Raw genomic sequence first — 18,585 nt, forward strand, 5'->3', positions numbered from 1 at the left:
TATAATCCCAAGGCCTGGGGACCTACAAAGCTACGGGTCGTCTAAGCCTGCGAAGATATTAACATGGCTACACCTGGTCTTGCCAACCTAATGACCGCTGTCTTCTCCAGTCATGTCTATTATATCTTGAGCCGTCCAAAATTCTCCGACAGCTTTGAAGGCCAGATACCGTTCTTTCCAGGCGACAAGATGCCGCGGGGATCGATGCTGGCCTATTGAATAGCGATTAGTATTGATCAACGAACAACATAACATATAGAGAGTCCTATCAACTCGCCTTGATTTGCTCGACAAATCGTTTGTAAATATGGTTGTTAAATTCGAAGCAGTCTTGAATTTTATCTTTAACGCCTCGTCAGTAAGTCGGACCTCAATAGCTTCAAAAGATGGCGACTTACCCATGTGCATTAAGTGTGATCGATATGTGGAATAGCCGGATCTCTTAGCTTCGTCTACGATAGCGGTCATGATTTCCCGGCCCCGTGCTCGTGCACTGGCGCTCGTCTTGTCATACACATACTCTTGGACGAAGAGTACATGTCGGTCCCAGACGTGGCACCCAATAAAAGGGTCTGCACCTGCATCCTCCATAATTTTTCTCATGCGGACAAACCAATCATGGACTATCTTACCGTTACTCGGGAGCAGGAGCGTAATGTCGGTATGGGCACCGGCACCAGTTCCATCGGCAGGGAGGTTGTAATCAGCCAGGGCAGCAGCAAACATGGCGGGAACACCGGCGCCCACTGTACCAATTTTCGTCTGGTCCACAGGCCCGCCGTTTTCACCTTCCCAGAAGGTATGTTCCACTTTACAGCCAGGAATATTGTTGGACAGAACTTCTTGGACTCTCTCCCAACGAAGATTAACCATGGCCTTTGTACCATAGAGGTCGAAATTACTCCGCCAATAACCAGTGCCGAATTTTGCGGCTAACTTTTCGAGACTCGTCTTGCTTAATGGGCCAGCGTCGGTTTGCTGTTCGTACTTACGCGAAAACCGAGTTGCGAAATGGTTGACATTGTGAATCGAAGGGTGGCCTTGTAATATTCGCTCTCGGTAGAGTTCCTCATACGAGTCGATCAAGCCTTCTATCTGGGAGACTTCGGGGCAACTCACTACCACGGAGATCATAGCCTGCGGGGCGATATCGAGGTGCAGGGCTAGCTTTGTTACCACGCCTAGGTTGCTCTGAAGGAAAAGGCCGTGTATTTGGGGTCCAAATTGATTGCTACACAAGTGTGTGGCCGGCCCGTCTTTCAGACCCCACTGGCCAGTTCTCATAACTTCCCCGTTCGCGAGGACAATCTCCATACTCGCTATGAAGTGTTGACGGTCGCCAGACGGAAGATACCCGTGGCCTCGATCGAGAGTCTAGACAGACGTAAATAAGCTCGAAGCACCTTAACCTCTAGTTACCGATTCAAGTCTTACATTACCGACAATACTGCCCCAGCCTAAAGCAGGGGCACTGATCCAAAGTCGGCTCCTGTGCTCACGCAAGTACTCGTACATCTGGAAAAATGTTACACCAGGCTCGACGACAATATACGCATGTTTTTCGTTGACTTCGATGATTCTGTTCATGCGATGGAGCGAGAGTACAACGGAGCCATCCACTCGAGGGGCTGGACCTCCATAGCTGGAGAAAAAAAAAATCAGTCCAGCATCCCGGAAAGTTGGTGAAAAGCCTGTGGCAAGACTTACCCAAAGTTTTTGCCCTGCGAGCAGGTCCATACCGGAACCACATAGCGGTTACACACGTCCAATATAGCCTGGACCTCTTCGAGGGTGGCAGGACTGCTCACGGTCAATAGGTTCTCCATTGGTTAAAATGATAACATGGCAATTTGCTTACCACACGCCTGCCGAGGGTTGGTGGGCTTCGTTGTCCAGAGGATACGGATCTTTGAAATTGATGACCTCGTCTCCAGAAGCGACGTTCTCTTTGCCAACAATGGCAAGGAATTCGATCAATACTCTGTCGAATGCTGCTTCATCGAGCCCTGGAGGCAGAACACGCACGGGTTTCGGTAAAGTCTGATACGTGCTGTCATGCTTCTCCTGTAGCGCCCTGTCTTCGTAGAATTTGACCATTTTTGCGACCTTTTGGATAGACAGCTGCCTTGTGTTTGTGATGATCCGCAAAATGTACCGAATAATATGGGGGTTATTTACAAGACACGGAATTTGACAGTGGGTGGGGCCACCCCAAACATCCTGAAGCGCGCCTCTTGGCCACCGGTAAACTATGGATTCGAATCATCAGCGGGCACTCAGATGCTAGCGGGTCTCGGCGCCGGCCAGGTGGCTACACAAACTCCTTTAGAAACTTATCCTTGCAGGTAACAACCGACCAAGTCTCGAACTTAACGGTGGGCTCATCATCATCTGAGCTTCTGGTACCTCAGTACACGATCCGGTAGTTAGATGTTTCCAGTATCCGGGTCGTCATCCATTGACAGCTCCTGACCCCACTCGGACACTCGGACGGGTACACACCCCGACCAGATAGTCATAGAACTGAAAGTTACAACATTCGGAGGAGGTTGTGGCCATCAGAAGTGTACCACCAAGCGTTGGGGAAGGTGGGGGAAAAGTGGGTCTAGGCGTCTAGGTGGTGGTGGGTTCGGTGGGTATGATTTGAGTTTCAGGAACCACCGCCGGCCTTTACTCGTCGCTTTGGAGTAGCCAGGCCAAGGGGCAATGCGGGTGGAGTCTGCAGAACGGGTTCTGTGCTTTCAGGAGATAACTTCGGCATGACTATTATCTGACCTTCGGAGCAAGAAGAGGCCAGCTAAAGCTACGCCCACCCAACCCACAAAATGGTGGCTTCTCGGGGTGGTGATCGGTTTTTGGCTTATGTCCGATGTGGGCAACAACTTGAACGAGACCTGGCCAAAGAAGGAATAAACTCATTCTTTGAAGCCCTAATTAAGTGAGATAGTTTGTCGTCACAGACGGGAGTGTACTGTAAAAGTGGCTCTCTTTTTTACGAACTTCCTCGCACATCTCATCGCCATGGTATCCTCCCTCCAAGGAAAAGTTGCCATCGTCAGCGGGTCGTCAGCCGGCATCGGCAAGGCCTGCGCCATTGAACTGGCATCTCGTGGCGTCAACGTGGTGGTCAACTATCCCGCAGCAACCAATAAAGTAGATGCCGAAGATGTGTTAGCCAGTTTCCCCCAACCAAACAAGTCGATCGCCGTCGAGGCGGACCTGGGAACCTACGAGGGTGTCAAAAATCTGGTGAAAGCGGCCGCCGACGCCTTTGGCCACGTCGATATCCTGGTCAACAACGCTGGCATCATGCTACCCAGCCAGCTAGATGATTCGGACGACGCTAAGATCGAGGGCTTCTGGGACCGCTTGGTCAATCTCAATTGTCGAGGCACCTACTTCCTAACGCGCGAGGTACTCAAAATCCTATCGAACAAGAACTCGCGCATCGTCAACATCGCCAGCGGGTCGTCGCGCATCCCGGCGCCCGGCCAGAGCATGTACGCCGGCTCTAAGGGCATGATTGAGACGCTGACCCGTTGCTGGTCTGCGGAGCTACCGCGTAAGTACGGTTGCACCGTGAACGCCGTTGCTCCGGGTATCGTCGCGACGGAGGGCTATCTTGCGGCACCACAGGCGGTGCGGGACATGTTGCGGCCGAGCATTGAGGCCACCCCTGTCGCCCCACGAGAGGCGAAAACGGAGGAGGTCGCCTGGGCCGTGGCAATCTTGTGCGAAGAACGATCTGGATGGATCAATGGTGTCTGGCTACCCGTGGGTGGTGGAACTGTTGTGTAAATAGGTCGTCGCCGACGCTTTGGGGTATTTGTAGATGACAGAACAAACATGTATATCATGACGCCCCCTTCATGGCTGGCCGAATTTCCAAAGGGATAAAGCACGTAGATAGCCGTTGTCAACCTTCCCTCAGCTCTTTGGAAGTCAAATGAAGATCACTTTCCTGCAACTTTGATAGCCCACCTTGGTGAGGTACATTGAAAGTAACAAATATGAGCCTAGGCCGAGGAAAAGAGGCGGTAGATTGATTCAATCTTCATCGATTCAATCTTCAATACACGGATACATTCAAAATTCTGACGGCTATCTAGCCGCCCCGTTGGAACTTTTGGGGTCAAACCTCGGTATTCACTATAATACGGCACAAAAAGCCACAAACACCACAAGCTCAACGCTATGTATCATTACAGCGTTCGGTACTAACGTATACGCTTTGTTGGTATATCTTTTGTATTCATCTCTATACTAATGGCTACCGCGTAAGCGTGAACTCACATCACACACGGATCTGAGTCTACTCGATATTGGGAGTCACGTAGGTGAAGTTCTTGAAGCCACCTTCCTTCTGGGCCCTTTCTTGTGCCTCGAGATACTCATCCAAAGTGAAAAATGCGACATCTGCCCCGCCTTTCAGGCCGAGCTTGAGCACACCAGAGTCCACCATCTTCAATACCTGCAAGATAGTGTCTCGACTGCACATGCTTTGTCCAGTAATCTTGATGCCCATATGCATAGTGAACGTATATGGGATATTGACATAACCGCTTGGTGCACCACTCAGGGCGACGCGGCCCTTGGGCTTGAGGGCGAGAAAAGCCGCGGTATAGAAAGGCGCATGGTCAAGTGAGCTCGATGACCAGTCGTTAAACACGTCAGCACCCTCTCCTCGCGGTGTCGCAGCCTTGATCGCGGCAGCGTCCACCTTGACATCACCGGTCATAACAACGGTAGTGAGTCGCTCAGGATCACCCAGCCTTTTCGCCAGCCGATCCAGCTTCTCCTTGCTTCGACCTAGTGCCACCACCGATGCGCCGAGTAGAAGCGCCATCTCGACCGTGCTACCACCGAAGAGGCCCGTGGCAGGGCCCACGATGACCGTGTCGCCGATTCGTGTTTCAGCACCCTCCACCAGTGCTCCTAACACCATGGAGTGGAGGCCGATTTCTGAGAGCTCTGCGGGATGGTAACCCAGTTGTTTTAAGAGTCGATCTTCGTCAAGTTTGTACAAGTTTTCGAGCGGCACTTTTTGATACTGCTGTAGCGAACCGTCTCTCCACTCGCCCTGCATAAGCTTTTTCCCAGCTTCGCCCTCTCCGCCATGATGTCCGGTCAAGATGAAGACACCAGGATGATCGCGGGCTCGAACCATTGGGTCGTAATATACTAGGTCACCAGGTTTGAAGACGATCGTGTCCGGCCCAGTAGAGTGCACACGGCCGATGGCGCCTGGATTAGGAACCAGCGGCAAGTGCAGGTTGTAGACGTCCAGAGTACCATTGTGGATGTCCTCCACGAAGGGCGATAATCCCGTTGCGAGGACTTTGATCACGATTGATCCCGGCCCAGCCTCAGGCTCTGGCAACTCGATCAAATCTAAAGGCTTATCGTATGAATGCAACCACAATGCGCGATTCTTCCCGGCAGTCGCGTTGTTAGACATGATGTAGATATATTGCGTTGTTGGACTTGAGGCTGGAAATGGCTTCGGCTGTGACAGGTATCACTTAATGAGCTGCACTTCACCGAACAAGATGGATGCGAGTCTTCAGGGTATATAAGACCTTTTGGGGCCATCCGCGTATTTCAACACCGTAGAGTTTCCCTAGCCAGTGGAGTAGAAAAAGTGTCCGACCACGGTATTTTAATAAAATAAAATTAAAAATATTAATATCTTAACAATTACTTAATATAAATTTATATAAATTTATATTTAACTATATAAAGTATATTATAATTAATAGATATTAAAATTTAAAATTTTTTATTAATTATATTAATTTATTATTATATAAAATATAAATAAATAAATTTATATATATTATATATTAAATAAATTATAATTTAAAATTTAAATTTATATACTAATAATAAATCTATTTAATATAATATATAATAATAATTAATAAATTAATTTAAAATAAAAAATAATAATATTATTTACTTTTTATATAAATTATTAAAATATTTTATTTTTTTAAAATAGATAAATTTAAATTTAAAATAAATAGTAATTAAGTAATTAATTATAAATATTATTAAAATATTTATTATATAATTTTAAAAATATATTTTTCTAAATTTAAAAGTTAATAATTATAAATAAAAATAATATTTTATAAATAGTATATTAAAATATAATGCTTTATTTAGATCTAAATAGTATATAATTTAGTATAATATATTTTTATATTTTATTGTATTCCTAGTAGAGAAATATTTGGCCTCGAAAAATGGGTGGTACGGACGTCGTTTCTACTCCACTGACTACCCACCCGGGTGGAGACGCCAGATTGCGGGGTCTCGACCATTCGACTCTTGACAGCACGCTCAAACCAACGTGTGTACAGTACGTATAAGTTTAGTACCACACTATCTACCTAGTATACCGCCCACATCAAGGCTCTTCCGTTACTAAATTATGGTATCAGGGGGTCCAAATTATCTGCATCTTCACCCGAGAATCTTTTCGCAAGTGAAGAGTAATCCCTCGAATCAGCAAGAAGTGGTTTAGCATGATAAGCGTGTCATAAGGACCCCGTGGCTAATCTTGGGCGGATATTTCGACCACCAGACAGGGGGTGTACCACCCACTTCAGTCCGGTACACGGAAACTATCCCAACTCCGTTCTCCGTACAAACGCCCGATTGTCTGAATGCACTGGTCTCGGTGGGACCTCAAGTCATGGGTCATAAACACTTGTTAGAACAAGCCTGTGCGGCCTGTTCCATAACCACAATGATTTAACGGAAACACCACTGTAAATAAGCCCTTTTCGACACCGGAATAGGCTTCTGTGTCGCACTATAATTTTGGCACTATAATTTTGGCACCGAATCTTTTGGCGAGGATCAAATACGGGGTTATTTGGTGCGTCATACTAGGATCCATTCCAGTATAAGAGGCAGTGGAATTTCCAGCCGAGTTTTTAGCTAGTCAGGCAACTTATCGGCACCTTCCTTCATTTTTCCAACAACACTTTCGGGGACTATATCTTTGCAAACGGTAACCTTCACATGCCGGGAGCGCCGGTAGAGAAAATAGCTTTTAAAAAGCATTAAGGCAAGATCACTGTTTTGTGGGTGGCATACTAGTGTGCAGAGCACGATGTCCTGCCCAGACTGCTTCAGTGGACACCTTCGGGAAGGGACACCTCAAGGGAAAATACTTGAGGTCCACGGGTTACCGACATACGTCGCAGCACCTACGGATCCTACACCTAGGGCCTACATTGTTATCGCTCCGGATGTCTTTGGTTGGACGACGAACCACACACGGTTGAATGCGGATCAATATGCGCGTCGTACAGGGTGTCAAGTCTACGTGCCAAACTTCATGACCGGTGAGTCCCCAGCATCTTGGCGGTTGAGAAGCGAGCATATCAACATAGAAAACGGAAATCTTTGAATGGTAAGATATCTATTTCTAAAGAGAGCTAACCTTCTACGCTCATCTACAGGTGATGGAGCTCCTCAGTGGATTGCCCCAGTCATGGCTTCTCTTCTGGATGAGAAGGGTTTCGCCGCTTGGTTACGGAAACCGTAGGTGGTCCCATAAACCTGTTTGATCGCCATAATCTGTACGTTGAAGTGAGAATTAACCTCCTCGATATAGGTGGCAGTGCGTCCAATGCGCCTACGCATTGATCCCGAACCACCTTAAGAATTCGCCCCCCAAGTGTTTAATCACCATGAAGAGATGGCTAAACGACTTCCGATGTAACGAGGCAAAAGATATGAAAGTAGGCTTCATAGGCTTCTGCTGGGGTGGATACGCAGCAACAAAACTCGCCCATGGCGACACTGCAGATAACGGAAAGACACTTATCGATGCAGCCTTCACAGCTCATCCGAGTGCGCTCGAAATTCCGCCCGACATGGAAAGGATCAAGCTCCCGTATAGTGTTTCAGTTGGCGATGTCGACTTTGCCCTTCCCAAGCAAGAGGTGGACAAGATGATTGCGGCTTTAGATGATCTGAAAGATGTTCCTACTGAAGTGGTGGTTATTCCTGATGCGAAACATGGCTTCGCTGTCCGGTTTGATCCGTCAAACAAGGCATGGCTGATAAGGCCGAGAATCAGATGGTGGCTTGGTTTGCTAAATATCTGGCTTAAATCCTATGAATGGGGCAGATCTGGGTCAGAAGAAGCTTTCCTTGGGTCATTTCAGAGGTCTATCTATTTATGTTTGTCTTGTCTTACCTGAAATTTGAGACGTAAAGATCTGTAACTGTGCATTGTTGTTAACTGATGGTGGACAGGCTAGAACATAGCGGGTGACTCAAACAACCTTTTAATTTAGATTTTGTTTTATCGCGTGGCTGGAACCTTCTGAAATCTATATAGCATTATATCAGGGGACTTGAGTTGCTGTATGCATTTATTACTTTGCCTTTTATGATGTAGGGCTGAATAAACGGTGGAATATGTCACGTTCTAACATGCAACCTCAATCACACGCATCTACAGCATAGTTTTACTCCCATAGTCAAAAATTTCTGCTCCAGGCCCCATTTGCATTCTCTCATGGAGTCATGTTGTACACCTTAGTACTCGCTACCTAGAATCAAATATTGTATTATAGACCTAGCAAGGCGGGCTCTATTACTGGATCAAGAAGGCCAAAATGCCGAATCTCGAAGATTCCGCATACTCGTTACTACTTATTAATGTAACTCCGTAACTAGTTAACACATTGATATTTTATATAAGAACACTGTCGCGGGGCGCTCTAATAGCTCGACCCAAAGCTCCCTGAGCTAATTGGCCTTCTAGTCGAGACCTCGTCTAGAGTGTGTGGCAATCGAGGGCGAACGGGTCTGTGTTACATTCGGAAGATTAAGTGGCGACAACTGGGGGGTCCAACTTAATTAGAATAGGGAGTAATTATGCAGGGAGGGCCCAAATGCAAGAGAAGCGAAAACGTCGGTTTAGTGGCCAGTGTACTTATTGAATTCATCTATTGAAAATACATTAATCATGGCCATATTTCGGTTTCTATCCACTGCTTCGCAGATTGGCCCTCGTAGGTAGTATCCTCTAATGTCCACTTCCATCTCCGGGCATTGTCGGGGTTAGAGAGATCCAGGCGTTCCACTTCCTCGGGTTGAATGACAACAACCCTAAAGTTTGCGCGCGAAACAGGGTCATGGATATCTGTGACCTTCTGCCCGAGCCTCCAATCCGGGTTACTAGGTATTTGGGACCTAGGTCGACCAGGTGGTGGGTTTTTGAACGAACCTTGATCTTTTAGATTAGTTGAAGCAGTGATAGGAAGGAAGAAAACAAACAGAATAGTGTCTGCAGGATAATGGGAATTGGCGACAACAAGGCAGAAATAGGACTTGTGAGGGTTACAATACCATTGCAGGAAGGCACAAAAGATCATAGAAGTGTAACCATAGCAGATGTAGGGACAACACCGGGGTTAGAAACTAGAAGGAGCGAGCTGTTCCTGAAGGAAAAAGCGACTTACCCCGCATCATTGGTGAATGATTTGCAAAATATTTGGTGACCGCCCTTTCCCAGGTCCATTTTCGAATGTCGGTGTCAAGGTTCTCTTTCACTCGTAGGCCATGACTGATTGCTTCCCGGGAGGCCTTCTCTTCATCGTTACGATCACCAAGAGGGTTTCCTACTGCGAACGCTCTTCCCCTTACTCTCCATTGTGCCATGAGTTCCTTGAACCAGAACATCGCCTCAATGGCATGCCCGGACGAGTCAAGCTGACCCAGCTTCTCCATCCGAACATCAGTTGTAAATACCAACATGTCACTTTCGTAGACAGATGGATTTCCACCGTCTTCTACCTGCTGGTTCATATCTTCTTGGCCGTTCGGGTGGAGCTCCAGTTCCGGAAAGAAGCCACGACAGCCACAAATCCGTACACGCGGTACAGGGCGACCTTGAGCATCATGATCGACTGTGCCGATGGTGAATTGGTAGCCTGAGGCTTGAACGAGATCAATACTGATCAGGTCGTGCCACGGGGCCCGGCCGTTACGCTCAGAAGAAGTCATGTTGAGCACAAGGAGGAGAGGGGGTGGGGTTGAGAAACTTAAGCCAAAAAGGAAGCAGCTCTTGGTCGCGTTCAAATTTGCGAGGGAAGTATACGAAAGTCAGAGTATTCAGCAGAGCAGAGGCTGGTGGCACGAAGCGATTATACAGAGACCGTAACCTCAGGGTGGCTACAGGTGAGCCCAGGTGAGCCCAGGTGGTCCCAGAGACTGCAGGAACCCCACCGAGACAGAACAAAGATTAACGGGCCTCGTCTGACACCACAGCAGGTTGGTCTCTAGCGGTCATGTGGTTTTAATTACCCAACTTAGTCCTCACCACAGCCCAAGTTCGGGTGGGTAGTGCCCGACTACGGAAGCCTGTAGCGAATTTGTAACTTTTGAAATTTTTCGACCTCGACCCCTCGAATTTTTACTAGAACTACCCCAACCCATACAGTTTCCTTAAGTAATAAGAAATATTAGAAGTACTTCGGTAAAATAATATTTCTATAACTGAACTTTGCACCTCAAGCTTGGAAGGCGCAACTTCTCATTTCAAGAAATAGAACTTCTTAAGGAAAGCACAAAGTTCACAATATTTCAAGAATAACAACAGGCAGGTATAACTAGTAAAATAATAGAAGGAAATAGTAATAGAAAAAGCTATTTACTAATAGGCACCTTTTTTTTTACATCTTTAAAAATCCTTTTCTTCTTCTTCCTCTTTTTTTTTTTCCCTCCTTTATTATTCCTTATCTTACTTATAGGTTACCTAATTACTTAATTTTAGCTAAGTCCTTTTAAACTCTAATAATAGTTTCTAATATTATTTAATAATTTTAAATAATTTTACTTAGTTTTAAGTATAATAATACCCTCTTATTCTAAAGCTTATAAATTAGCTAAAAACCTAGTTACTCCTTTTACTTTTAATAGAAAACTACTTCTATTTATTTAAAAGGGCTCTAAAGAATTTAAAAATAGTATTTTAAAATATATAACTTAAGCTTTAATTTAAATAAAATTAATTTAAAATAGAAATATTTTAATTCTTACTCTTTAAAAAAAAGTCTATATATTTTTACTTAATTCTAAGCTAAATAGACTATTACTAATCTATTTAATAGAAATTTAAGTAACTTCTAATTATTTAAAAAAAGCTTAACTATTTTAATAATAATATTTAAATTTATATAAAATTACTTATTAACTATAATAACTATAATTAACTATTATATATAGATATAATAACTATCTATATATTTAACTAAATTATAATAAAGCTATATAATAAATACTTAAAAGCTTAAGGAAAGTTCCTATATTATATAGTTTAAGTTAAATTTAGCTAAGCTTATATATATTATATCTACTAGATAGCTAGCTATTTACTTAAACTTAAGTAAAGATATAAGTAAGATAGTATATTTAATTCCTTTTATTATTATTTATATTAAATTTTAATAAATTAGATACTATTAATTTAACTTCTAGTAAATATTAAAAGAAGCTATTAAAGATACCTATTAAAATTAGCTAAATAATCTTAGCTTTAATTAAAAATACTTTTATAAATCTAAGTTTAATAATCTTAGCTATTTAGTTATAAGCTCTAGTAACTATATTTATATAAATTACTAATAAGATTAATTCTTAGATAGAGATAGCTAAGTCTACTTTAATTACTCCTATTAGAGCTTAAAACTAAGATAAAGAAGATAATATTAATATTAATTTAACTAATATAAAGTAAGTTTAATTAAACTTACTTTAATATAAAAAAAAAGTTTTTTTTTTCTTTAAAATTAAAAGATTTAATTAAAAGGAAATATAAATAGAAATATACTAGTTTATATATAAAAAATCTATATTAAAAAAATATAAATAAAAATATACTAGTTTATATAAAGTAAATTAAAATTTATTTTAATATTTTAGATATTAGAATTTAATAAAATCTATTTACTTTTATTTTTTTTTTTCTTTTTTACTTCTTAATTTTAAATAATTATAATTAATATAGTTTACCTAATAATTAATTTTAAATATTTATATTTAAATATTAAAAAATAGATCTTTAAAAAAAAACTTTAAAAAGAAATATTTTAATAACTTTTAATTAAATATAATATTTTTTATATAAAAATAACTTTATATTAGTAATTATAATTATAAAATTTTATATAAGAATATAATTTTATAAAGATCTTAAACTCTCTCTATTTACTTATCTAGGAATTATTTTATTAAAGACTATAAAAACTAATACTATTCTAAATACTTCTATATAAAAGATATATAATTTTAAAATCTTAGTTTATTAATATTTATAAAGAAATAAGCTTTTATTATTAGCTTATACTAAAATAAGATAAGATTATTTAAAAATATATAAAATTAGTATTTTTTAATTAAATAGAAAAAAGTAGTTTAATTAAAAATTTTAGAAAAAATTATCTTTATATATAATTTTAATAAAAATAATATATTATTAATTAAAATTTACTTTATTCTATCTATTATAATATCTATTTTAAAATAATTTAAATAAGATTAAATAAATTATACTATAAATAATTAAATTATACTTATACTAAATTAAACTTTATCTAATCTTTTAATATATATAATAAACTAATACTATATAAAATAAAAATCTATATTTATATTAATATTTATTTTTAATATATTATTTAGTTTTATATTAAGATCTTAGTTTATATATAATAAAGTATATTTAAATAATATATTAAAATAATTATATAATACTAAATTATTCCTATATTAATTTATTTATATTATAATATTAAACTAAATTTTATTACTATTATCTATTTCTTTTTATTTTAAGATTAAATAAAAGTAGATTTAAAAATAAATAATTTTATTTTAATTAAGTTTTAAGATTACTAGCTTTAAAATAAAAATATTTATAATATTAAAATTAAAAGCTAGTAAAACTAGCTTTCTTAAACTTAATCTTATTTTTAGTAAGTAAGTAAACTTCTTTATAAAATATTATTTTAGATATTTATAAAATAGAAATACTTTATATAGCTTATATTAGAAAACTTCTTTAACTTATTAAGTAAGATTAACTAAATTACTTTATATTACCTCTATATTTCTATTATTTAAGAAGAATTTATTAGATTTATTTAAATTTAAAACTATTACTATATCTAAATATAGAAAAACTAACTATATATTATTTTAAAATAATTATAGATACTTTATTACTTTTTTAACTAGTCTTATATATCTAATTATAATATTATATTAAATATTAATTAACTTTAAGCTTTATAAAAGATAGTAAAATTAGATTTATATAATCTTAATATATATTTACTTAGACTAATAATAGAAGTTTATAAATTAATATTAAAATATTTTAAAGATATAAAGCTTCTTATTTATAAAGAAGATTATCTTTTCTTTACTATATATTAATTTTTATAAAATAGATTATACTAATATAAAATAGATTAAGATATATTAGTTTTAAATAAATTAGAGAACTTAATTAATAGAATTATTTAAATTAAATAAGTATTAGAAAAAAAAGAACTTAATATTAATTATTTAGATTAAGATATTTTAAGTTTAAATAATTTAAAAAAGATATTTTAAAATTAGTTTAATTCTCTTTCTATATATATTTTTAAGTTACTATACTATTTAAATTATAACTTTAAGCTAATTATATTTAAGTAAATATATATAAATTTATTATAATTAATATAGTTTTATATTTAACTTAATTAATAATATTTAAATCTAGATCTTAGTATTTAAATTTAGCTTCCTCCTCTTTAACTTAATTTAACTTCTTTTACTTTAATTTTATTTTTATTAAGATATTTTTAGAAAATAGATATTTTAAAAACTTTTATAATTTTAAAAAAAAAAATAATAATTAATATAAAAAAATTTTTATAAGAAAAAAAAAGAAAAAAAATAATATATTTACTAAGATCTTAAATAAATTCTTCTAAATTACTCTCCTTCTTTTTTAATATTTACTAGCTTTATATAGCTTTACTAAAAGCTAGTCTATCCTATTTAATTTCTATAAAGAAAAAAAGTAAGATATAATATATACTTAATTTAACTTTATCTTTAACTTAAATTATTATTATCATAGCCACACATAGCCAAACAGAACAGCTGGGCAGTTACAGCTAGCAGAAAAGGGTAAACTATAGAAATACACCAGGTCATAAAAATAGCAGATCACCTATACTTACAGTAATCTAGAAGTAATCTAGATTATATAAGATTATAGTAAGTTAAGGTAATCTAGGGAGAGCTTAGAAGGGAAATATCTATATAAACTATAAGTTCTACTATATATCTAGTTTATCTTTTAAAACTCTCTAGTAGTCAATTCAAATACAACTATACCCCTACACTTAAATATATACTTCTTACCTATATCTTATAAATACTATTTAACTACCTTACTTTACTACTAACAGATAACTACTTTAATCCTATTACTAGTTATATCTACCTAATATTATTAATAAGCTAATATTAAAATTATAATATATTAACTACTTTTATTTAATAAGTAATTCTATTAAATAATACTAATATCTAGGAATTATAGTATTTATAAAAGAGAAAACTCCTTTTAAGTTAGATAATAAAATTAAGATATATAAAGTAATTATACTTACTATAGAAATTAATAAAGACTTTAATAATAATTATAATTATATTACTATTATTAAAGAAATATATATTAAAATTAAAAAATAGATTATTAAAATAAAGATAGTTAAAGACTTTATAGATTATTAATATAAAAAAAATAAAAAACTTAATTAGTATTTTAATAATTTAAAATAAGTAATTTAATAATATATTAAATAATAACTTATCTAGATTAAATAAATAATCTAATAACTAAATATTAATATAGTTATTAAAGGAAATAATATTTTTTTTATATTTATTATAATTATATCTTTAAAGCTAATTATATTTAAGTAAATATATATAAATTTATTATAATTAATATAGTTTTATATTTAACTTAATTAATAATATTTAAATCTAGATCTTAGTATTTAAATTTAGCTTCCTCCTCTTTAACTTAATTTAACTTCTTTTACTTTAATTTTATTTTTATTAAGATATTTTTAGAAAATAGATATTTTAAAAACTTTTATAATTTTAAAAAAAAAAATAATAATTAATATAAAAAAATTTTTATAAGAAAAAAAAAGAAAAAAAATAATATATTTACTAAGATCTTAAATAAATTCTTCTAAATTACTCTCCTTCTTTTTTAATATTTACTAGCTTTATATAGCTTTACTAAAAGCTAGTCTATCCTATTTAATTTCTATAAAGAAAAAAAGTAAGATATAATATATACTTAATTTAACTTTATCTTTAACTTAAATTATTATTATCATAGCCACACATAGCCAAACAGAACAGCTGGGCAGTTACAGCTAGCAGAAAAGGGTAAACTATAGAAATACACCAGGTCATAAAAATAGCAGATCACCTATACTTACAGTAATCTAGAAGTAATCTAGATTATATAAGATTATAGTAAGTTAAGGTAATCTAGGGAGAGCTTAGAAGGGAAATATCTATATAAACTATAAGTTCTACTATATATCTAGTTTATCTTTTAAAACTCTCTAGTAGTCAATTCAAATACAACTATACCCCTACACTTAAATATATACTTCTTACCTATATCTTATAAATACTATTTAACTACCTTACTTTACTACTAACAGATAACTACTTTAATCCTATTACTAGTTATATCTACCTAATATTATTAATAAGCTAATATTAAAATTATAATATATTAACTACTTTTATTTAATAAGTAATTCTATTAAATAATACTAATATCTAGGAATTATAGTATTTATAAAAGAGAAAACTCCTTTTAAGTTAGATAATAAAATTAAGATATATAAAGTAATTATACTTACTATAGAAATTAATAAAGACTTTAATAATAATTATAATTATATTACTATTATTAAAGAAATATATATTAAAATTAAAAAATAGATTATTAAAATAAAGATAGTTAAAGACTTTATAGATTATTAATATAAAAAAAATAAAAAACTTAATTAGTATTTTAATAATTTAAAATAAGTAATTTAATAATATATTAAATAATAACTTATCTAGATTAAATAAATAATCTAATAACTAAATATTAATATAGTTATTAAAGGAAATAATATTTTTTTTATATTTATTATATCTATAATACCTAAACTTAAGATTACTATACCTAAAAAGTATAGAGGAAACTAATAAAAGCTATAAAAATTCCTAATTTAAATAAAAACTTTTTTATAATATTATAATAAGTAGTTCTATACTAAAGCTAATAAAGTTACTACTATAACTTAATATCTTATAAGGGATATACTTACTTAATTTAAATTAATTTTCTAAGATTATCTAGAAAATAATAAAATTAGATAAAGAACTAAGACTATTAAGATCTTTAAAAACTATAAAATATTTAAAGAAGCTCTTAAAAAAGCTTTTAGAAAACTAGATAAATAGTAAACTATAATTTAATAACTTAAGAAGTTAAGCTAGAAAAGATTTATTACTAAATATATAATTAAATTTAAATAGATTACTATTTATTTTAATTAAAAAGATAAGTTCCTAATAACTTACTTTTATAATAAATTTAAAGAAAATATTAAAGATAAACTTTATAAAGAAAAAAAGCCTATTTAACTAAGTAAATATATAGAAAAAGCTATTAAAATTAATAACTAATTATATAAATAATAATAGTAAAAGTATAGTTATATTATTATAATAAAAACCTATAAATCTTAAACTCCTATTAATAGTAAATAGAAAAGAAGTAATAGTAATATATTATAAGGAACCTACTTAAAACCTATAGAACTTAGAGCTAATAATAAGGAAATTATTTTTAAATTACTAGAAAATAAGATTAGTAAGTATTATCTATATAATAAGTATAGATATTAAATATAAGAATATTAAAATAAAGATAAGATATAGTCTCAAGATAAGGGAAAGAAGGACTAGAAGCCTATACCTAAAAGAAAGATATAATAGTTTAAAGCTAATATAATTAATTATAAGTCCCTATTATAAACTATATATTATAATAATAGTTATATTATCTACTAAAGTAAAAAAGATAGAATAGGATAATATCTAAAAAAACTATAAGTTTTTAAAATAATAAAATAGAAAGAAATTACTAAAATCCTTAAGATTAAAACCTATATTAAAGAGATAATAAAAGACTTATTAAAAAAATATAAGACTTTAATACTAGGAAACTTATTTTATAAATAATATTTTAATAAAATATATTATTATTACTATTATATATTATATTTACTATAATAGCCTATATATAAACTAGAAATAAAAAAACTTATAAAGTCTAAGGGAGAAATAACCTTATATATTAAACCTATTAAATAACTTAATCTAATTAAAACTAAGTTAGGAAGCTTAAAGGAAAAAGACTAGATATAAATATAAAAGAATATACTAGAATTACTAATAAGATATTAACTTTATAATAATAGATAGGAAGATTATAAATAATAAGTCTAATAATAAAGAAAATAGTAATAAGCTAAAGTAATAGAAAAAGGAAAATAGATATAAAAAGAAAGTAAAGGAAATATTAGTAAAAAAAACCCTATATAAGCTAAATAGAATATAGATATCAAAAGTAACTTAATTAACTTATAAAGATAAATTAACTAACTCTACTATACCCTTTAAGATATTAACTTATAATAAAATATAAAGGAAAAAAGTATTTACAATATATAAAAGCAAAACTAAAGATAACAAAAAGTAATCTTTAATACCTTAAACTATATTAATTAGCTAGAAAAGATACTTTATAGTAAAGATTTATAAATAGAATTTTAGTAATAAATTAATAACCTAGATAAATAAATTGATTTTAATAAAGACAGACTTACTAAATTAGAAAAATTAACTAAGCCCTAAGAAAAGTCTAAGTAAATAAACCAAAAATAAGAAAAATAGTTTACTAACCTACTAATCAGTTATTATACTATACTTAAGAAAGAGGAAGAGAAGAAGATCTTCTAAGAAATTATTAAAAACCTAGAAGAAAAAGTACTCTAGTAATTCCTAAAAATAACTAGAAGAGAGCTAAACCTAAAACAACTTAAATAAAAGGTAGTATAATACCTACTAGACCTAAAAAATACTACTAAGTAGTAGACCTACTACTTATAAACTCTAAAAAACCTTAAACTAAAAAACTTAATAAGATAAATCAAATAAATTAAATAAAACTTATAAAAAGAAACCTATAGATAGCTAGAATTAGCCTAAGATTTAATTAATAGTAAGGAAAAAATAACTAAACTAAAAAAAAAACTATAATTATAATATAAAAAGATAAAAAAGCTATAATAACAACTAGCTAACCTACAAAGACAGTAATATAATAATATACCCTTAGTTACTAAAGAAGTTACCTATATAATAAAACTAAGATCTTAAAGAAATATATAAGAAATAAATATT

General features: G+C 33.6%; 2 protein-coding genes and 2 pseudogenes across 2 annotated transcripts; 2 read left to right on the plus strand and 2 right to left on the minus strand.

Moving 5' to 3' along the window:
• Window positions 1–119: 119 nt before the first annotated feature.
• Window positions 120–2,097, minus strand: SAPIO_CDS8733 (uncharacterized protein; the record flags this gene model as incomplete). The annotated part of the gene is made up of 5 exons (XM_016790310.1): window positions 120–212; window positions 370–1,374; window positions 1,435–1,642; window positions 1,708–1,800; window positions 1,859–2,097. 5 exons carry the CDS (start codon window positions 2,095–2,097, stop codon window positions 120–122), a joined length of 1,638 nt encoding a protein of 545 aa, XP_016640056.1.
• Window positions 2,098–3,021: 924 nt separating this feature from the next.
• SAPIO_CDS8734 lies at window positions 3,022–3,798 on the plus strand (annotated as a pseudogene; the record flags this gene model as incomplete).
• Window positions 3,799–4,312: 514 nt separating this feature from the next.
• SAPIO_CDS8735 lies at window positions 4,313–5,458 on the minus strand (annotated as a pseudogene; the record flags this gene model as incomplete).
• A 1,665-nt stretch (window positions 5,459–7,123) lies between these two features.
• On the plus strand, window positions 7,124–8,296 carry SAPIO_CDS8736 (uncharacterized protein; the record flags this gene model as incomplete). The annotated part of the gene is made up of 4 exons (XM_016790311.1): window positions 7,124–7,358; window positions 7,476–7,557; window positions 7,631–8,062; window positions 8,278–8,296. The coding sequence occupies 4 exons, from the start codon at window positions 7,124–7,126 to the stop codon at window positions 8,294–8,296; spliced, it is 768 nt and encodes a 255-aa protein (XP_016640057.1).
• Between the last annotated feature and the right edge of the window lie 10,289 nt (window positions 8,297–18,585).

Source organism: Scedosporium apiospermum (genome assembly GCF_000732125.1).
Source record: "Scedosporium apiospermum strain IHEM 14462 chromosome Unknown SEQ_SAPIO_0124, whole genome shotgun sequence".
NCBI classification, from domain to species: domain Eukaryota; kingdom Fungi; phylum Ascomycota; class Sordariomycetes; order Microascales; family Microascaceae; genus Scedosporium; species Scedosporium apiospermum.